Here is a 23,414-nt window from a genome sequence, read left to right as displayed (position 1 = left end):
GCTAGAAAGTTTGAAAAAATTGCCTCGGTTCTTGTACCATAAGTAATACATTCAAGTTAAATTCCTGCTATCACTGTATATACTTTTAATATACAGCTTTTACAAGTTAGGTCATTCTTTTTTTTTAAAATTTTTTAATGTTTTTGTTTATTTTTGAGACAGAGAGAGACAGAGCATGAATGGGGGAGGGTCAGAGAGAGAGGGAGACACAGAATCTGAAGCAGGCTCCAGGCTCTGAGCTGTCAGCACAGAGCCCGACGCGGGGCTCGAACTCACAGACCGCGAGATCATGACCTGAGCTGAAGTCGGACGCTTAACCGACTGAGCCACCCAGGAGCCCCAAAGTTAGGTCATTCTTACAACAGAAAGTATTTATGGTAATGTATTTTATAATTAGAGGACAAGATGAAACGTTATCTATCCACTATGAAACACTCAGCACCATATTTCTCTTTTTTTCACATACCCGAAGAGATTTAAAATCTGCAGTTCTTCAGATGGCACTTCTATAGTCTAATTGTTTTTCTAATTAATTAAAACCTTTTCTAGCAATTCTAAGTATTTTTTAACTCATAATTCCACTTCCAGGAATCTGTGTCCCACGCAGTAATTGCAGATATGTGCAAATATTTAGCTGCAAATCTGTCCACTGCAGCAGTATTTTAAAGCAACTCAACAGTAACAGTAATGGGTTAAATAAATTATGATACAATCATACAATAGATTTAAAGCCATTTAAACTACATAGTAAAAGATTATAATGACATAAAGTTATTCATCATATATTAAGTGAATTAGATTATAAAATTGTATGTGATATACGAAAACATTTTGTAAGAATGCCAAGTTGCCTGGTGATACTTAAAAGGCAAAATGTTTTTATGATCTGAAGAGAAACCAGAGTGCTTAGTGATATTTAAAATTTTTTCAGGAATTAATGTAAATTGTTTCAGTAATTTGAAAAACATATTTGTGATTAAAAAGCATTTTTAAAATATTTGGCCTATCAAAACAATATTAATTAATACATCTCTTGGTAAAGATGAACACATGTACATAACTACTAAAGTGAACAAGAGGGCATTTAAAAGACAGAAATATAACCTCTTTCTCTCTCTTCCCATTCTAATTTTTTGCTGAACTCTCCCCAGATGTAGGAATTCCATGAGACTGACAGAGAACTTAAAAGTTCTATGTGGCTGTAAAGTATTTATATTCAGTATGTATATTATTCAAGTTTTATCATTGTATTTCTCATAGCAAGAAATTGCCCAGAAAAATAAATTAAGGGGACATATGCTATACAAACATGGAAGAATTATTTATTCTGTTGTTTTTTTAACATCATACATCAAGGCTATACAACTTTAAGTATTCACAATATTTAAAACAATGATTTGAATTGAAAGAGACAGATTTCCTTACACAGTAAAGGCTCTCTCAGGTACTTTCCTTTCATCTCCCACATACAAATGAAGCCAATCCAGCACCTAAGCATTCAAGCTTTCTATTGTGTTTTGATCCTGTTTGTTCTATCTATGCAGGATATTTACTTTGGAAGGGGAGATTTATGGCTGAAGAACATGACTAAATAGCTTATTTGTGAAGATAAACCAACCTGAATTAGTATTAAGGTATAAAAACCCATTGGGCTGCCAATTAATAAAAACAACCTTTTGTTTAGAAGAAAAAAAAAAGAACACAAAGATCACGTTTATAAATATTTCTAGGGGCGCCTGGCTGGCTGAGTTGGTTGGGCAGCTGACTTCAGCTCAGGTCATGATCTCACGGGTCTGTGAGTTCGAGCCTGGTGTCAGGCTCTGGGTTGACAGCTCGGAGCCTGGAGCCAGCTTCAGTTCTGTGTCTCCTTCTCTCTCTGCACCTCCCCTACTCGCACACTGTCTCTCTCTCTCTCCCTCTCTCTCAGAAATAAACATTAAAAAAAATTTATAAATATTTCTAGTACTTTTTCTAGTCAGATAATAAGTAATAATAATAAAAAAACCTCAAATAAGCAACTCAAGAGAAGGCAAGCTGCCTTAGTTATCAGATGATACCACAATTTAACAAACCTGACACTGTCAGTAAAACAAACCAAAACATAACTTTTCTCTTGAAAAATATAATGTAAGCGAAGTCTGAAATGGGGAAAAATGTTTACAGTACATTTAATAAAAAGCTGATTTATTTACTATCTTAAGAGGTCTTAAAAATCAATAAATAATACAATACAAAAATGGGAAAAGTCTAGAACAGGCAGTTCAAATAAAAATATATTGTAAATAAAAATATAAAAAGCTACTTAACTTTATTCATCATCAAAGTACACATTGAAATGAGATGTAATTTTTCATCTTTCAGATTGGAAGATTAGAAACCTTAATAATACAAAATAGTAGTGAAAATTGTGGAATCAGCATTCTTATAAATTATGCGTTGTTGATTTAACTTTTTAAAAGAACAATTTGGCAATACTTAGAATTAAAATGGCACACTTTCTTGAAACTTAAGTTTTTCATTTTTTAGGAATTTTGTTAAAATTGAAAAACTATATAAATATGTTTAAAGAAGGCTACTCATTTGTAACATTGTTTGTTAACAGATTTAAACAAACAAACAAATAAGCAAACCCAGATTCTCTTCTCACAGAATTTGCACTCTAGTTGGTAAAAGATGTATACATAAAGCAATTTTTTAAAGATTAAAATTATAATTTTATAATGTTTTGCACTGGCCAAAAATTAACCATCAGTGCTTATATATTTGAAAGTATGTAAGGAAGTGAGAATGTTTTAGAGACTATGATTTCATAGTTATTTTTTTTAGCACTGAAACTACACAAATTTGACTTCATTTTCTTGCATACATCAGTATAGGTTTTTATTTATGACAGGCAAAATGCTTTGCTTAAAACAGTGATCACATTCACAGGAATTGTGAGGAAAAAAGTCTTTAGGGAGAAGGTCAAAACAGCTTGTATTTGGGCTTCAATGAAAACCTGATGCTCTAAAAATAGTTTTAATTGTTTCTAGTTTGTCCTCTCCTTTAGTGGCCCATCCCTCAAAAGCTGGCTGGAGCCTGTAATAAAAGGACATCTTTTCCAAATAAAACCACAAATCCCTCTTTCAAAAAATCTTTTAATGTGTGGTATTTGATTTTTTTCTTTTTATTTAACCCAACTAATAGGTGGTTATGCATCTCGCTAAACATGGAACTTAACTGACTTATGAAAGTCTGGAAAAAAACGTTATAATGAAATAAAGTTTTGGAGAAAATGTTGAAATATAAAAAGTTCCCCTATGAAAAGTTCCTCAAAATAAACTCAGACTAATCCATTAAGTTATTATATCTACTGGTATTATAAAGCAGCATATATGCAACACTACCCTGACCAGAGCGTTGGCATAAATATTAGTTTGGAGAGGCTAATATTCAATAAAGTTATCAAAATTCCTACTTAAAGTAGTTCTCATTCTTTTGTGATTCCTTTGTCCCTAAAACTTAAACAGCTTTTGATGTGCCATAATCTCTTAGACATACTGTGGTAAAGAAACCATATGAATATCGTCTACTTTTTCCCGTTGATGCTCCCCACTACTGAGAGACAGTCAACATACCATCAATGAGGAGTGGGTGAGATCTTTCCCCTTAATTTCAATGAATGACTGGTATCATAGGCATAACAATAGTGTAAAATTTTCACCAGGCATCCTTATTGTTAATTTACCAAGTCCAACTACCTTTTTATGGAAAAGGAGGCTGTTAATCCTTTAATGTACAATTCCAAAATTCATAAAGCTCTTAAAAGCCAAAATACTTTTATAAGTTTTCTGCAAACTCAGGTAGCAGGAAAACCTGATCGAGAGTGACAATTCATATACTTCACTGCAGAAATATTCATGTGTTTGCTTACATTGTGCATCTCTAGAACAGTTGGTGTTACATATACATATTGCCTTTATGATTTTTGAGAAATTCTCAATTCCGAAACACACATATTCCCAAGGGCTTTAAATGACGGATGTGGATCCAATTAGGTACTGTGTTATTTCTTTAGTAGGTGAATATTGTACATATACGATAGCATTTTGATATTTCCCAATCATATTTTAGGGAAGAGGTTGAATCTTCAATTTGATACCATTTTCTATGGCACATTCTTCTAACTGGTAATCAAGACTCCTAGAAACATAACCCACAGAGTTAACAGAATATGCATACTTTTTTTACAAGTATAAAACCTTCCCTGACTGACCCGAGTTTTCCTAGTGTCCCTCCAGTACCATACATTTTTCCTATTATAATTAATGTTTACTTGTCAATATTCTTTTCTAGATTGTAAACTCAGTGATAGCAGGTGCTGCTGTCTTTAATCTTATTTACCAGTGATTTCCACTGGGTAGATACCCAGTGTCTACCTCAATGCTTGATGAGCAGTACATACTTGATTGAAATGACATTTGAACTGCAGAACAGAAGAAATACAGTTTCAAAACATTTTCTAAGTACCTTCACACAACTCAAGGTACATAGAAAAGTGCAGGCACTACTCTCATTCATTATTTCAAACCCTTTTTAGTCTTCTATTACCAAAAATATTTTGTCCATTCACTAACATTTCTTATGTGGTAATAATCATGCTTATTATTATCTGAACTTATTTTTGGTACTCTTTCATGTTAATTATTACGTTTAATTTACACATAAGCTTCCGTGTTTAAACACATATTTGCTAACTTATTTTTTTGCTGAATTTCCACTGGCTATTGAATTTTTAAACTACGCTTATCATCATTAATAGCATCAATACAGATTTGAAGTGCCAATAAAAACTGCTACAGTTCAACATACATTCAAATAATATTGACTGGTTTGCTACATTTACCACAGCTGAGCGCTTCCCCCGAGCCTTGGCCCATTATTTTATTCTTCTCACTTTTACTAGTAGGGCTGGCTTAAATCTTGACTCAGATTCTCTGTATTCATATTCATCTAAAAGAAGTAAAACACTAATTCCTCCTTCCTTGTTTCTTACATTAGCTAGCTGCACTTAGAGTTTTAAAACTGAAATTTGTAAGTGGGAAGCTATCCAGAACTGAGAGCACCACAGACGGATCCTACTGACTACCCTGTTCATGATCTATTAGTTTCTGAATATGCATGATTCTTGGTACTTAATTTTGGCTCAGGCTTTGGTTTCTTTAGAAGTTTTGACCCCATCATGACCTTTGGTTTCTTTAGACAGGATCTTGTAGATTTTCAGAGGATTGTGATGGTATCCTAAGGTCAGATTGTGGTTGTGCATTTTCCCACAACTGTCACTGCTCATGAGGTAATATGATTAACTGGATGTCTTACAGGCCACCAATTTTCAGCTACATAAGACCCTATAAAAGTAACTTAACTTTTAAAAAACTTTGTGAGAGGCAGCTTCTGACATGACTCCCAATGATCCCTGCCTCCTGGTATTCACACCACTGTGTAATCCCCTCCCCAGTAGTGTGGACTGGACCTACTGACTTGCTTTTAATGAACAGAATATGGTGAAAATGATGGGATATTACTTCAGTGACTAGGTAACAAAAAGGCTGTGAGTTCCATTCAGCTAACTTACTCTCTTTCCCTCTCGTCCCCTTGCTTGTTCATTTGGATAAAGCTGCCTGCTATGTAGTGAGATGCTTTATGGAGAGGCCCACATAGCAAGGAACCAAAGGCCTTGATGTGTTGAGTGTGAGAAGAACCGACACCATAGTCTAGTAGTTTAAAAGTTTGTGAGAACTTAATCCTGACAATAGCCATATGAGTCATCCAGAAAGTAGATCTTTATCAGTCAGGCCTTAAGATGATGCAGCCTTGTGAGAGACCCAGAGTCAGAGGACCCAGCAAAGCTGCACTGAGATTCCTGACCCACAGAAACTGTGAAATAACTGTTTTAAGCCACTAAGTTTTGGGGTAATTTGTTACCAGCAACAGATAACTAATATAAATCTCAAAAGCAAAACATTTTTTGTTCTGAAACAAAATGTAACATAAAATTATGGTTTCCAATTATATACCTGTCTGGTTAATGTGTATCCATTATATCTTTTAATATGATACAAGTTCATTATTAGCAGGAAATGCATATAGCAAAGATTTCTGGCACAAAAATACTGATACATACATGTGAATGACAGAATTTTAAAACCTAAACTAATTCTTGGCAAGATGGTTCAATGCAAACTTTCAGATAAAAATGATCTATTCTACTGGAAGGAAAAATATACTAATTCATGTTCTTGGATCATGCCTGGTATTGTAGACATCAAACACATCACAGGATGGTGCATCTGGCCTCATATAGCTTAATGGTATGATTATCATAAAAGAGAACATGAAAGGTTATCCTCTTTTCATTAGAATTTGTAATAATATAACTAATATAAATCCCAAATATTTAGTCAAATGGACATACTAACAATTTGAAGTTCTGTTAAATCCTTCTTTGAGAAATAAAGTTATCAATATAAATATCTACTTGGTGTCTCACATACTACTCAAATTAAACTTGTTAAAAATGTCTTTTCACTTCAACTCTGTTCTTCCTCTAGTTTTTCCAATTCTAGTAAATAGTATTTCCATCTATCAGGTTGCTCAAGACAAAAATTTGGGAGTTTTCCTTGACACCCTGCATCCCATCCAGAAAGTCTACTGCCTACAGGGCATGTAGCTCTCAAGTCCCTCTTCTCTCTATCTCCAAGGACACTCCTCTGGTCCAAGTCACTACAATTTCTCATTCTTTCCTAATGAGTCTCCTTACTTCTACACCTGTCCCATTACAGATTATCCTTCACACAGCAGCCTTTCAATCTTGTAAAAATGCAAATGAGAACATGTCCCCTGATTATAATCTATCAAGTTTAAAAATGGAAACTGCTTGGAAAAGAAAGTTTAAAAATGGAAACTAACAGAAAAAACCTTAACAAGGGTGCCAACGTTCTTTAAGATCTGACTCTACATACTACTCTATCCTCCTTTTATGGTCCAAGCTATCATCCGGCTGCAAAGATCTTCCTTCAGTGTATCAAAGGTGCCAAGTTCTTTGCTTTGCTTCCACATGGAAGGTTTTCCCCTGGCCAGTGTCCATTTATACTTTTGGTCCCAGCTTCTTCCTCTAACAGTGTCACTGTGTGACACATAGTAATTGTTTAAAAAATATTTGTTGAATAAATACCTGAATAAAATTGTTCAAGATCCTGATGTTATAATTATAATTGGGAAAATATTTAAATCATGGCCTTTCATCCATTAGGAATGTTCTCCTCTTTCACCTTTTTTATTTAGAATGAAACACATTAGATTTTGAGATCTGAAAAAAGTTTAATATTTATATTTGGCATGGCTATCATAACTCATCTATTTACCTCCTCAACCAACCCAACCATAAAGGTTTATATCTAGGTTTTCACTTTATAATAACTAATTAGGACCTCTACATCAATTAAATCAATGATAAATACAAACAACTGCTAGTAGTCAAAGGGCTACTACTGAATGTGATAAAATCTATCAGGAAAACAGTACCAAAGCTATGTTTGATCATGGAAGTACAATCTTAAGACTTGATCAAATTTCACTGAGTAATGAAACATTACATTAAGCAGGAATTATTTAAAAATGAGCAAGATGACATGACTGCTACATAAATTCTTCAATGCTTTCATCTTATTCCCTTCTACACACACTTACCTAGTCAACGTAGATTTTCTTGTATTTAAATTGTTGCTTAAATGTTATTTAAAAATTTTTTATTTGAAGTTTTTAATGCAGAGGCACCTGGGTGGCTCAGTCAGTTGAGCGTCCGACTTTGGCTCTGGTCACGATCTCATGCCTCGCGGGTTGGAGCCCCGCATTGGGCTCTGTGCTGCCAGCTCAGAGCCTGGGGCCTGCTTCGATTCTGTCTCCCTCTCTCTCTGCCCACCCCCTTATCATGCATGAACTCTCTCTCTCTCTCTCAAGAATAAACATTAAAAAAAAAGTTTTTAATGCATTTTTGCTATCATAATATGATACAGAAAATGTATGAAGCCAATATAAAATTCAATTACTAAGGATAAAAATTTTATTAACAGGTCTCAGTTTCATTCTCTAAATAAGAAATATGATTCATATTTATTAATTTGTTCAAAGATACCACTAACATGTAGCTCTTCAGAGTAATTAAAATGTATTCTTATGATATAAACATTTTTATTGTTTTACTACCCACTGGATTTATTATTCAAAAAATTATGAGCAACACTATGATCAATTTATACCTAACAATAAATGTTGTATTCTATGAAAAACAAATGTTTTCAGAGTCAATATAATCACAACATACCTTTCTTGGACTCATGTGTTCATTTACAGTTTGCTTATAATTGCTTCATAGAGATAGGAGTTTGTACATTACAAAAGGTTTTATTGATTTATTAGTTACAGAATATACTAAGCATACTCAGAAAACTGGAAAAGCTAGCTCTCTGGCTAATATCATATAACAGCAAGTTGTAGAATACTTCAGAGCAAAATCAGAGTGTTGGCACAGGAAAGATAAAAGGTAGAGCTGGACTAGCAAAGATTAATGTTTATTAAGTCAGCCAACATAAGCACATCAGGTCTTAAGAGTTGTATGCTTTGCTCATGATGAGAAAAATATTTACTTAATTTTTTTTTAACGTTTATTTATTTTTGAGACAGAGAGAGACAGAGCATGAACGGGGGAGGGGCAGAGAGAGAGGGAGACACAGAATCGGAAGCAGGCTCCAGGCTCTGAGCCATCAGCCCAGAGCCTGACGTGGGGCTCGAACTCATGGACCATGAGATCGTGACCTGAGCTGAAGTCGCTTAACCGACTGAGCCACCCAGGCGCCCCTTTACTTAATTTTTAAAAACATACAGTTTCTATAACAAACTATTAAATTTTCTTTTTTGAAAAATGTTCTCTTATTTGAAAATATGTAAAGAAACCATTAACATTTATTTAATATGCTCGAACACACACTTTTTCCAGGAAATGATTTTTTTCTTTCAATAATTTATATCCTAATTTAACTCATTCAGGTAATTTATTTCACTTTATATGTGTTGGGGGGGGGTGGTTAACAAATGAAGTATTTTAAAATGTATTTTTGAAAGGGGCACCTGGGTGGCTCAGTCAGTTGTCTGACTTCCTCACAGGTCATGATCTTAGGGTTCGTGAGTTTGAGCCCCATGTGGGGCTCTGTGCTGACAGCTCAGATTATGATTATTGCTTCAGATTCTGTGTCTCCCCTTCTCTCTGCCCCTCCCCCACTCATGCTCTGTGTCTCTTCCTCAAAAATGAACATTAAAAAATGTATTTTTGAGAAAATAAATGTCCTTTGAACAATATAGTGTGTTAAAATTGATGAGTAAAAAAGGTGTGCAAAACTATATAACAAAATTCTCTAAAGCATCATTTTTTCCTTTTGTAATTTAAAAATTCATAGGAGATCATGTAGTCAAAGGTGGTGATGTCTGTTCTGACTTCCATTTTTGAAGTAAAAGCATAAAATTATTATTAAACATTTTTTGCTCATTGTTATTTTATTTTGGCTTTTAAGATGGATTACTTTGATAACTTGTGACTGGATATGAATGAGCAAGGTGGAGGTTAAGCAAAAATCAGCATAGCATGTTCACAACTCAATATCTTAGGTGGTTAATCATTCCGTTGAACACAGCTGGTCAACATGTTGTTTTTTACTATATTTTTCTTTCTCACTTGTAAATTGTTTAATTTCCACCATTAATGGACCTCTAAATACTCAGAGGACGCAGAAAGTACATTGATGCTGAAACACAAATTAATGTGGATATAATGAGAAATCTGTAAGATTTATCTATTCTCTTCACCAGCTCTTGAAATTGTGTTCTCATATCACCTTATTTAGTAGCTGTTACTTAAAAAAAAAAAAGGACAAGAAATATTGGAATAATTAAACTTAATTAATCTTTAGCTACATTGAAGTAAAGACCAAAATATCTATAATGTGCTATTTGTGGATATATTCCAGCAAACAGAGGCTAAGAGGCTAAGAAACTCTATTACTTCCTTTTTAAAAGTAAAATGTTAAAAAAATAAATAAAAGTAAAATGTTAAGAATTCCAAATATAATCTCACAAGCAATTATTTAATGTTACTAAATTTTAATTTACTTTTTAATATGTATTTATAGTGTCTAAACCAAACAATACACCACAAAAAAACTTAATAAATTATGTTTTTTCTTATATGGTTGAAGTAAGTCAAATACCATGTGGTGTTACATATTATGAATATTAAAGATTGCACTTAAATAAAATTATAAATCAATGCAAATTAACTTCTTTTTCTTCTATCAACCAAAAGGGATACTCACAATTCTACCTAGAGAATGTCTATTACTACCAAAGGGATTCAAGAGTCAAGAAAGGCTAGGAAACACTGCTGTAACACTGCTGAGGTTTTTCATCATTTTAAACCCAGAAAAGTTTCAATTAATGATGGAGGAAGCGAGTCACTGATTTTCATACTGCCAAGTGAAACACAGCAAGCTAGAATAACTGGTTAGTTTTATTAAGGCATCTTATTAAGATGGCTTATTAAGCTACTCACTATTGTTTTCACAGGGCTTTAGACTGATACTAAACTTTAAAATGTAGGATTCTTTCCTTCCTAACTTTCATAAAAGTCATATATAATTAGCACTGAATGAAATTTTCTAATGTCAACATTTCAAATTTTGATTAACAGGGAATACAAATCAACCTTATTCAAGTTTTAATTCAAAAGACTGGCAACATCCTTTGGGAGTCTAGTAGAGATAATATTCAATGCACCTTCAAACTTCAGACTAAGCCAGGGGCCTACAAAGTAAAAGTAATATTCAACTTATTAAGCTAGCATCGTCACAGTAATTTTCTCTACCTGCTTTATGTCTGATTCATAAAAACCATACATTCTCAAATTGAAATCAACATTTAGGGTCTAGAATGTAATCCGGACCACCTTACTATTGATAGGTATGACGACTGATCTACACAGACGATCGAAATGAAGACAAAGTTAACGGTTGACAGAGGTGGTATGGGTAATGACCATGATGTAAGAAACATAAAGTCAGACAGTGGTAGACACTCTGGAGAGTGCACAATTAAAAATGTGGTGAAATTCCCAAGGGTGGAAGAACCATACTTGTTCAGCTCCACAATACAACTGTCATTTCTGAACATGAAACACCAGTCAGTAGAAATCACACAAGCTAAGGTAACTTAGTAGGTTTTCATTATTATTTTTTTGAATAAGGGTAAACCAGGAGTGTTTTCTTTTTTTCCTCCAGCAGTGTCTTTTTCATCTTTTATAGAGTATTCAGGGCTAGAACTAGGGTGAGGTGAGGGAGGCACTCAATTCAGGTGAAAAATTTAAGGGAGTATTAAAAAAAACCCTCAGTCATCAAGGTAAATAATATTTCAATCAGTATTTAAAAAAATCAAAGTTAACATAAAAATTTTATTATAAACAAAATACCAAAATTTAAATGAAGAAATGATTAGTACCTACTATAATATGGATAAAATTCCTAAGGCAAAACAACTTTATATTGTAGTGAATTTCTTTAAATGATGAGTTTTGATAAAAGGTTGAATGGTTTAGGTCTATCTGCTATCACTTACATAAGCATGGAATATTTGAGTAAGAGAAATTTCTAAAGTGAATTTCAATACAAATCCCTAAATATTGTTTGAAGAAGGTGCCTGACATCCTAAATCCCCATGTTTAAGCTTTTCCTGATTTTTAAGGTCTCCTTCGCATATGCTAAGTAATTTTCCCCAAACTAGACTGCCTGATTCTAGCGCTAAAGTAGCTACTTTTAACTCTTTGTATGACTGATGGATGGCCTTTGCTTGAATTAATCAGCCTGGGGGTTATAAGGTGATGACTTTCTAACATTTTATCTACATTTATGGACTGTCATTCTTTTGTAAAAAAAGAACTTCTTCAGGGGCACCTGGGTGGCTCAGTCAGTCTGACTTCAGCTCAGGTCATGATCTCACGGTTTGTGGGTTCAAGCCCCACATGGGGCTCTGTGCTGACAGCTCAGAGCCTAGAGCCTGCTTTGGATTCTGTGTCTCCCTCTCCCTCTGCACCTCACCCGCTCATGCTCTGTTTCTGTCTCTCAAAAATAAATAAACATTAAAAAAAACCCCTTCTCCCTTTTCATCTTCCATCTTTTTTTATGTGTATCTATAGACTTTAAAATGTGAAAAATATTCAGGGGCACCTGGGTGGTTCAGTTGGTTAAGTGTCCGACTTTGGCTCAGGTCATGATCTTACAGTTCATGAGTTTGAGCCCCATGTCAAGCTCTGTGATGACAGCTCAGAGCCTGGAGCCTGCTTCAGATTCTGTGTATCCCTTTCTCTCTCCTTCCTCTCTCTCTCTCGATCAAAAATAAACAAAAAACATTTTTTTAAAAATGTGAAAAATATTCTATAATCAAATACAGTTTTCTACTGATGCATAAATTGTGCCAAATTTGGTCAGTGGAAACCTTTCCAATCTACCTCCAAAGGTTAACAATTTTCATTAGTTTCTGGTTTATCCTTCCTATTCCTTTTATTCCTATTTTTCACACAAAAGGTAGAATATTATAAGTACTTGATTTTTTTCAGTTAGTAATATGCCCTGAAATCACTCAGTAGCAGTTTATAGACATCTTCCTTTCTCTCTCTCTACAGCTGCATTGTATTCCACTATGTAACTATGTCATAGTTTATTCAACTACTCTATCTGGATTACTTCTGTTTGCTGTTAGAAAGAATCCTGTAATCCCTATGTTGTTTCATATTCATAGAGATATATATTCAGGATAGATTCTGAGAAGCAATTTTCCTTAGTCAAAGAATAAGTGCATATGTAATTTTGTTAGATATTATCAAATTCTCCTTCACAGGGTTTTTACCATTTTGCATTCTACCCAGTAATGTATGAGAATGCATAGAATCCTTTTTACTTCCAGTTTCTAAGATCTATGTGAAGAATCTCTTCTTCCAAAGTTACATGGTATTTACTTTCTGTCTCTGAGGCTAAAATTTATTATTTTTCTCACTATTTCCAGTTCCAAAAAGGTGATTATAACTTTTTATTTGAAATGCGTAATATGAGTAGAAGATATTTTTCAGTCAATGGCTTACATTTATAGAGTGCATTATACTTTTCAAAATACTTTTATGCACATGCATCATATTTGATCCTCACAGCCACATTTGGAAGTGTATCAGTTCTACCTTCCAGATGGGGATTCTGAGAAGGAACACAATTTAATGGCTTCTACATACCCAGTTAATGACAACCAAGGGTCCTGTTAGTTCACTGATACTTCTGCAAGATACTAAGGTGCCTCCCCTCTAACTTTCAATTCTAGTGCTTTCATTTATTATACGTTAGTGTCACTTATTAGATAAAAGTATTAGGCATAGAGAGTTACTAATTATATTTATTTCACAAGTAGTAGAAATATGAAAGCTATTAATGAGTTATTTAAATTCATATGTTAAGCTTATTTTGGATAATAAAGCTTAAATTTTATAAACTATAAAGGGTTAACCAAATCTAAGAATGCAATTTATTCTAAAAAATATACCATCTTTTAATTCAGAGTAAGATTCACTTATGGAAGCATAAGTAACCAGTTAGAATATAATGCATTACCTTTTAATATATAAGCAATTATTAGGAATTTGTAAAATCTTAGAAAATCAGACACAAAGTAGCAAAAGTGTAATTTTAGACAACATCAAAGTTCAAAGGCTTCCTTTGTACTAAAAATGTCTCTTTGCATTCTCTGAAAAGGGTGGGAAAAAAGTTCTATTTCAAGTATAAAATATTTTGGCCTAAATTTTTAATTAGATCGATTCATCCTTGAGAATGGTAATATATATTTATCCTATCAAGTGAGCTTCAAGAAAATATTAAAGGATGACATTAACAGACATTATAAATTGAAAATCCTCAAACAGAAGCAATGAAATCAGTAAGTGTAAATATAAACCCTGATTTTGGTCTCTTTTTCACAATGTAAACTCTTTTCCATGAACACAATCTGTATGTTAAAGATGTCATTTATTTTTGAAGTTGAAAAATAACAAAAAGACTTTAGACCCACATATAAAAGGTACTCTTTTTATCCTTTTCTGAGACATTGACCTGTATACTCATTTAAAAATGAACACCACATCTTTACGTTATTAAATCTTTGTTTTGATCTATTAGTATTCACCAAAGTGCCATTTTATAAAACCTCACACTGAATAGACAAGGCTGGAGGTGACCATCTGCAGCTTTAGAGTCTGCGTTTGAATTGATGAAAAGAGCTTTGTGTTTTCATTGCCAAGTTTGATTCTTCCAGTCATTAGGCATTCCCCTCAGATCGCATCAATGAAGCCGTGCTCTCTTACACCCATGTGTTAAATTCTCTTCTCCTCATGGTTTCCTTTGCCAGCTCTACTCAAGAATGACTATTGGGTCTTAGCCACATTCTTCTCACAGCTGTGTTAAAAAAGAGCATCAGAAAGTCTTCCTAAAACCCATATGTGTATCTGGTCAGTTCTCTGTCTTAGGGTCACCTCACATTGTGGTGTGATTATACAGAGATTCATTCTTGTTCTTGAACTGTGCTACTCCACCACTCTGGGAAAGATTAGGCCCTCCAGTCAGTAGGGGAGAACTTCTTGGAAGACTGATGTGAAATATACACAGCTCAGGAGGCAAATTAATTTAAGGAAGAAGGCATTTCAAGATTTTAAATATTTATATATATTTTCACCATTGTGTAGCTTGTGAAATGGCAAATGGTAACATAAAGAGAAATAATTAATATATGCTTTCATATGCCTTTAGGATGCTGTTGTGTACAGCAAAAGAAAACATCAAATGATGATGATGTTCCAAGGACTATTAGTCTGAATGGTATAAATGCCCAAGCAATTAAAAAAAATAAAATTCTTAAGTTTAGTAAGTTACAAAATACTGCTGTTCACTATGTAATTTTTGGAGCTTTATTTTTCACTTTTAGTCTTTTTGCAGAAACATCTGAAAAATAATCTATAGTAGTATAACTATTATTTTCTTATACTCAGGTTAAGAACAACAGAAAAAAACTGTTTGTTGAGTTGCCCAAGAATATATAACAATATGAAGAAGAAAGAAGATCACTTCAGCTACTACTACATATTGTATTGTTACAGAATGATTTTTTTCTTTTTAACTATAAATGATCAAGAATGAAGTTTATGTATGGACAATGTTTGTGACTTTACCACTAGTTAAAGCTACACTGAAATAAGCAAGAGATTCTTTTATTCTATATTTTTCGAGGGCCAAGGTGCACATGTGCAAATTCCTGACTTATTGGGGAGAAATAACTAAACATGGAATGGTAGAATCCAAGTGAAATCAGTATTTCTACTTGTTTTCGGGTTCAATTTAGGTCTTATGTAATTATATTTTGGGAATAAAACCTATACCTAGTAAGGAAGTATACATCAGATTTTAGGTGGGTATACTAAGGATTTATTAAAAGAAAATCAGACCTTGATTTATGTAACAATGTAGACTTTTCTATACTAACAGAGAGATATATCATATTAAATTTTCTATGTGTTTAAGAAAAAAAAGAAGAATAGGGAAAGCAAAGGACAAAGTTGTGAATGAGCTGGCAAGTATAATGAGGTTGAGCAACACCCAAGCAGGAATGATGAAAACTTCTTAAAATTTCATTTTTACAACAGCTTCCCTTTTCCTTTTTTACTACAAAATTATTCTAAAGTACACTAGTGGTTAGTATTATTAAGTAAGAAAGTTAAAATCACCTTACATATCTTATTTTTATCAGTTCTAAAACTATTCTCAGGTAAGATGGATGGATGACTTCTGCTGTCTTCACAGAAGTACCTGGGAGCTGTGTAGCTTGTCAAGGGTTAAACAGTAAGAAGGCTTTGACTGGGGCTAAGAACAGAACCAAAGAAAAGGATACTTGTCAGATCATATGGCCACTCTAAGGAAATTATATTTCATATAAACGTGTGAAAATCACATTTGAATGTTTCTGAGGCGTAAGAACTCCTGTTTTGTTTTGTTTTTTAGTCTGTCAAGTTCTAGTTAAAAAGTATATGATTTTCATCATTAAGTGGATCCTATAATTTCCCTAAAATGACAGTAACTTTATTTCTGACTTTTAATTACTATAACATTGGATTAATGAAAAACAACAAAAATTACTGCATTTTATTTAGTCTTAAATGGAAACAGCATGGATCTCTCTCATATTTTACTCCTTTGTTCTTCTTCTCTCATTTTTTTTCCATTGTACTCATCTGAAACATGTTTTATCTATCTTAGTAGGCAGAAATGTGTATTAGCCCAACTCTAGATCACCTATTTGAAGACAGGTTCTGAAATGAAGAAGCAGATGAAATATAAGCAGTCACGTTGTAATTTTACTTTTTTAGTCCCTACTCTCAATCTCTTTATGATTCATTCCATAAAGTTAACTATACAAGGGAATTTATCAGGGAAAGTGAAGATTCTTAGATTTAGAGAATTTCTTTTCTTTAGCCTCCACCCTTTAACTTACACTTCATTAGAATTTTTCAAGTTCTGGGTTAGGCTTCAATTTTAATAATCCTACATTAATCCTTCCCTGGTAGAGAGGAATGCCATAGACAATTAACACTATGTTTCTTTTTCATGTCAAAGTGAGACATTCTCTAAAGATAAAGGTGTAAGCCCAACTCTAATTTTTATAAAAAATATGATTACATATCTATCAAACTTGGTATCTCTGTGTGTGTGTATATACATAAGTAGCTCTAAAGAAATTTACTTTATGTACGTGTACTCAATGGGTGAGAAAGGTGATCCATTATATGAATGTACGATAAAATTAAACTTTTTATAAAATACATACTTATTTGATAGTGTATGAGAAGGTTTGTCTTTCGTAAGTTAAATATATATTTAATTTAAAAATGTGTTATCATTTACTGAAATCCAGAATATTAAACTCTTAAAAAGCATAAAAATGACACTACCTAATTGGATCTAGATTCAGAAGGTGCCCCCAGAGCTGACTGGGAAGTTTATCTGCACATAGATTATCACAAATAAATTGACTTATTATTTGCTGAAGTATATGTATCATATCTCACAGAGCTTTTAAATCTCAAACACAAAATACATTTTGAAGAGCAATCTCCAGAAGTTTTAAATCCTCCCATTTATTGATAATAGTCAAAATCAACTTTCAACCTTATATTAAATAATTTGCTGATTTAAACCTTATGCTGAGTTGAGAATTTATGAGACTTATTCTTTGATTCAATCAACAAGTATTTACAGTGTTCAGACATGTGTACTACTACTGCCTTGCAACTTACAGTCTAACTGAGAATTTATTAAAAAAAGAAAACATCACAGGTATAGTTAGCAAGAAGCAGAGTAATTTTAATGAAAACAATACAACTGATTAATCTATGTAAAGAAATATTACCACAATTAGTTTTTATTGTGATTAAAATCAAAATCTGGAGCCAGCAACAAAACTAAAAAATTTAGTGATGCATTTTGATGAAAATCATAGGCTTCTTAAAAAAATAATACAGGCTTTTTTTTTTTCCCCCTTTAAGCCAAGAAACTGTAGAAATGCTCTGTTCCCCTTCCCAGCAGTCAGAGTCATCTACCCTGTTTTATAATTCAACCTGCAAACAGATTAAGCAGCTGAGTTTGTGGAAAGTATGTTTGCTCTACGCTAAGAACCCTTGTGTGACACTATGGCGACTCCCCTGACACCTCGAAGAGAACTACAGACAGTTCTTACCCATCAGCAGGGAAACCGGGCTGAGAATTCACAATTTCTTTGTAACCTCAACTTCTTCACAGAAATCAGTATTTGACCAAGAGGCAGGAAAGACTTTTTGTTAGCTTACATGTTCTTCTTCTTCTTTTTTTTCTGTCAATACCACTCAAAAGCTTAGGATGCCCTATATTTCAAAAGGAAATGTTTTATGCTGATCTTTTATACTTTAATTATGCAATTGGAAATTAGAACACATGTAAATAGTAAGTACTTGTTTTTTTTTAAGTATGGAAAGAAAGAAAATTTTAAATAGTGACATTTTTTCTTGAAAACACATTTAAAAGTTTACAACTTTTGTCCTACATCTTTTTGTCTGATCTATTTCTTATATAGTTACAGTTTATGAGGGATTTCAATCATATCAGTGTAAATCTGGTCCATAGTAAAGATGATATGTGATAAAAGTTACTTCACTGTAAAATCTAGAAGCTTCTGAGATCTTCTACCCTTATAAGCCTGGTTGTAAATACTTTTAAGTAATTATGTGTAGCTTAGGTATGTTAAGTATAGTCAAATATGTTTTTAAAATCCTTTGGAAAACTGCTGTGCTAGGCCACAAGAACCATATCTATAGACAGAAAGACAGATGGGAAATAAAATATAGAATAACAGAGTCTTAAATCTCTAATGATGATAAAAACATCACTTAATGGACTGCTGTGTCAGTTTTCTCTGTAATAAATGAGGATTATGAGTGGTCTTTGGCAGAATCATTAAGAGAAGCTTTTCTTACAAAGTTCCTGTGGTGGTAACCTGCTCTTAGTTCTCTCCTACTTCCACACAGCTCACCAAAATAAGTGTATCCAGGATTAGCCAAAGAGCAACTTAAAAGCTAAATGATAATGTGCTCTTCTTCCACAATCATACACATTTTTAAAAAAGAAGTACCTGAAGACAGTAATGCTTAACCCAAGGGAATGGAAACTTTAGGCTTTATGACACTTGGGCCAAGAAGTTTTTTGTTTTTTATTTAAGATTTTATTTTTGGGTAATCCCTACAACCAATGTGGGGCTCAAACTCATGACCCCAAGATCACGAGCTGCATGGTTTCTGAGTCTGCCAGGTGCCCCCCCCAAGAAGCTCTTGGACAATAATGTCTGATATTCACTATACTTTTCCCTATCAGTGTTTCTGCCTACAAATATTGGCTAGTTTCTAGATGGTAATTCTGTACTGCTTTCTTCTTCAGGAATATTCCTATAGGTAAAAAAAAATTAAGAAATTCTTTTGACTCTAAAAGAAAATATAAATTTAAAATTCTACAATTATTAGAAATAGTATATAGTCTCTCTCCACTATTACTGAAGATTTCAGGTCTTTTAAATGTAATTAAACTTGATGGAAGTTGGTGGTTAGGACAAGGGCTAAAAGGGCTAAAAGCTGATCACTAGAAAGTCCCATATCCTGACTTTGAGAAGAGTAAGAGTGGCGGTGCCAGTGAGGGAGGCAGTCAGGACTCACCGCAAAGCTCACACTTTTCCAGGAAACTCTTCTACTAGCACTGGGTACTGGGTTGGTTGAAAACTTTTTTTATCTAGGGCTTAAAGTAGATGAGTGCACATTTGAAATTTTCCTGTGCATTCCTGATCTGAACTGCTTTTACTTTATTCTGTCATCTCATCAACCTATTAAATTGTTCTGGTTCATTTATTCAGAAGTGTTTACAGAGTACCAACTTTATATCAGGCATCTGATGAATATGTGGAGGGAATGTGGATACAAAGATGAAGAGAACAGCGTCCATGTCTTGGGAAAGCTCGATGGTGGGTAATTTTGCAGGGAGTCAGGTAGACAGGAAAAATATAAACAAAGCAGTTATAACACCCAGATGATTAAGACCTCTAACAAAGGTATGGACTAAGTACTATGAAAACAATAAGGGGCACCTGGGTGGCTCAGTCAAACACCCAACTCTGGATTTTGGCTTAGGTCATGATCTCATGGTTGGTGAGTTCAAGCCCTGCATCAGGCTCTGTGCTGACAGTGTGGAGGTTGCTTTGGATTCTCTGTCTCCCTCTCTCTCTGACCCTCCCTGCTCTCTCTCTTTCTCTCTCTCTCTCAAAATAAACAAATAACATAAACTTAAAAAAATAAAAAGATAAAGAAACATCACAGAGGTAACTTAAATTAACATCTGACTAAAGAGTAACAAAAATTTGACCAGGTCCTAGAAGGGAGGAATATGCTTTAAGAAGAAGAAATAACATGTGCAAAGATATTGTGGTTGGGGTCGTGGGAGGAAATGATACCAGAAAAATGTGATAGGCCTCATATGCCATGCTAAGTTGTTTATGCAATAGTGTGTAGGGGATGAAAGGACTCTAAACATTTTAAATAGGGAAGTAATATAACCTGATTTAAGTTTTAGGAAAATTAACTCTCATGGCAGTGAGGAAGGTAAACTTGCGAGCTAGAGGCAGGTAAACTAGTTTTATGATTATTTCAATAGTCTAGATGAGGGATGATGAGGGCCTGAAGTTATGCAATTAACAAGTTAGCATGGAATAGAGGGAATCAGGTGATTCTCAGGTAGGAAACAAAATAGAGATTGACAGCAAAGTGCATGTGAAAAGTAAGAAACAGTGAAGGAATCAGGACAGTGCTGAAATTGCTGAAGACCATTAGTGAGACAGGAAATACAGGAGAATGGAGAGGGCTTGTATATAAAGGTATTTAGTCTTGAAAGACAGAGCCCTTCTGAAGAATGAGATATTGCAGTGTGGAGTGAAATGGCAAAAGAAGGAGAAACTATGCAACATGCATTATTCTAAAGGCATTACGTGTTTATCTCATCTAATTCTTACCACATTATGAGGTGGCAGTATTATTATCCATATATTATGATCTACATCAGCACAATGTTTTAAAATAAAATGTCCAGGTTCACATACGTACACATTTTGAATCCAGATCCTGAGCTTTTAAACCGCTATGCTATATTACCAAAGATATAAGAGTATCTTATTGTTTAGGATGATTATATATTAGTTTTATAATAAAAATATAATTAGAAATGGGCCATCGAATTTTTTAGTTAGGAAATTACTGGTTATCTTAAAAAGAACAATTTCAGCATAAAAGTTAGCCAGTGTATTGAGTAGCACAACAGTGAATAGGAATTGAAAAATACGATAGTGAACATAGATCAGTCATTCAAGAAATTTGGTTGTGAAAGAAAAGGGGAAATGTGGACCTTTTTAGTTTACACTGTAATTACTGCCTAGAATACTGACATATTTACAAAGGACCTTCAAAAATAATTACTAGTAACAGTAATTTCAGATTATATGGAGAATATTAATACCATCTAACAAAGTCTTATAAGTTGGCTTCCTGGGAGGTTATCCTTTTAAACGCAATTACATAGGTTGATGCCCACATTAACTGTAATGAAGATATACCGCCCAATGGAGGGAAATTAAAAATAAAATACAGTAGGTTGAATATGAACAGGAAAGCCTCGTAATATTTTATCTAAGTCTTACTGCTGGAAATCAGAATAAAAGATTTAACATTTACATCGAAATTTAACATTTAAATTACATAACTGTGTCATTTAAACTCTATCCACTGGTATCATTCCATTAAAACCTTTTGATCTGTCTGTTGTTAAATATGACGAATAGGACAATATAGTAATTTTTCAAAAGGTTAAACCTGTTCAACTTAAAGCATTATCTGAGATGATGTTATTTCTACTTCTTGGTATACAAAGTTTTTTTTTTTTTTTACAAAACAATAATAATAGTTGAGGAGATGTAAAAAATAAGAGGTTGATGAAGTTTCCAAAGATTTTATAGAAATCTAATTGGTCTCTGGGAAACAGTGTTTAAGGGAATTTTAATCATGAATACAAATTAAAGATTATATGTAAAGAAAACTTTGAAATTTGTAATTATTTGTAGACTTTAAGAGCTAAATTAGATTCTGACTGTCAAAAGTTACTGATTTGTAATTTACAATGAAATGAGATCTACTTATGTATCTTAGTGTTTTTAGAATGTTAATGTACATTGTGACTAACTGGGTAACAGTTTCTGACTGAACATAAACCTAATCTTTAAACCTACAAAAAATATAATACTTACCATAAATCACAAATTTCAAGATAACCTGATTGTAAAGATTTTAATAAGTATGAATAACTCCTAATCTGTTTTAAAATTGGTCTTAACTACAGATTTACCTGACTTTGGGTTACTATTCAAAGCATAATTTCCAGGATGTTGGGGAAATTTTTGAGATGACTTACTTTCAAATAAGAAGTGTAAGAAGAAAACTTGAAGTTAGCACTACTTCATACTGTGAGACTGAAAAAAATAATTAAGGAAAAAGGTATGTCTTAGAAATTAAAGACAAGTGTTGTAATGACATAATGCTATTAACAATACTTAAAGATGGGCTCAGTTAAAATGACAAGTTCTATTACATTAAAGCTGCCTTAGGAAATTCTGCTACAATGTTCAAGTCCCATAAATTAACAAGTGATTTCTTTGTATGATATATGTTAACATTTTGCTAGCTATCATAAGGCTGACTTGTTTTGTAGCTTTATTTAAATTTTAATAAAAATGCAAAGATCATCAGAAATAAACAAATGTAATTATGCACTGTGAAAAGCTGTATTGAATACTTCAGAAGAACAAAACGTGAAAATTAATTCCACTGTAACTATTCTATGTGCCTAGAGGTCTCAGATTACAAAGTCACTCACAGATGATCTCAACTCAAGCAGGATTATCACGAAGCTAAAGAAGTAAAGTTGATTACGTGACTACCTCTTCCCCTTGCCAATAACTTTACTTATTACCTATGAGAGGAGTTTCTCATGTATGGCCTTCATGAACTGATGAAGACCAGTTATTAAGTACAGGTGGTTTGCCCTAAATAGTGGCCATGATTTTCAAGTAAATGACCCCAAATATGGATATGATAGGCAATCTAAAAAATAACAAAATTCATTCGTCTCAATCTCCTTTGTCTGAAACCACCAACAGTATGAATACTAAGTACTATATTATTTTAGTTGTCAAAAGAAAGTGTTCTGGTTTTGTTTTGTTCCAGGCTTTTGAAATAATGCAAGATCATTTTACTTACTTCTGAACTTTGTCATTGGCCGCTTGGGAGGCCTCCATGGCATGCTGAAGCTCTAATTCCATGTTTGCTCGATCTGTCAGAGCTTGCTGCAGTTGGATAGCCAGTTCTTCATTCTGCTGTTGAGTGATGGAAACAATGTTTTCTCTATTTTTTAAAGCTTCTTCATAAGTACCAAGGGTATGGTTAAACTGATCCTTCAGACTTTCTTCTTGGGATAAAGATTTATGTAAGCTGAGAAAAATATAAAAATAAATAATTTCAACATAAACATGCAGTCTTACTGACCAATAATCTACTTAACAAAAATCTCCAGTTAGATATACCCATTTCTAAAAGTCAATTGAGACATACTTAAAAGGGTAAATAAAAATAATTTTTA

General features: G+C 33.3%; 1 protein-coding gene across 4 annotated transcripts in view; it reads right to left on the bottom strand.

The window, feature by feature from the left end:
* The window catches only part of MIPOL1 (mirror-image polydactyly 1), a 316,534-nt gene that overhangs the window by 18,279 nt on the left and 274,841 nt on the right, over positions 1-23,414 (bottom strand). For all 4 annotated transcript variants that reach the window (XM_058738871.1, XM_058738870.1, XM_058738872.1 and 1 more), the window contains one exon: positions 23,036-23,266. In XM_058738871.1, coding sequence (XP_058594854.1) covers positions 23,036-23,266 — 231 coding nt within the window. The remainder of the gene's footprint in view (positions 1-23,035; positions 23,267-23,414) is intronic.

The sequence above is a fragment of the Neofelis nebulosa genome, chromosome 7, assembly GCF_028018385.1.
Source record: "Neofelis nebulosa isolate mNeoNeb1 chromosome 7, mNeoNeb1.pri, whole genome shotgun sequence".
NCBI lineage: Eukaryota > Metazoa > Chordata > Mammalia > Carnivora > Felidae > Neofelis > Neofelis nebulosa.
This window is presented reverse-complemented; position numbering and strand designations above follow the sequence as displayed.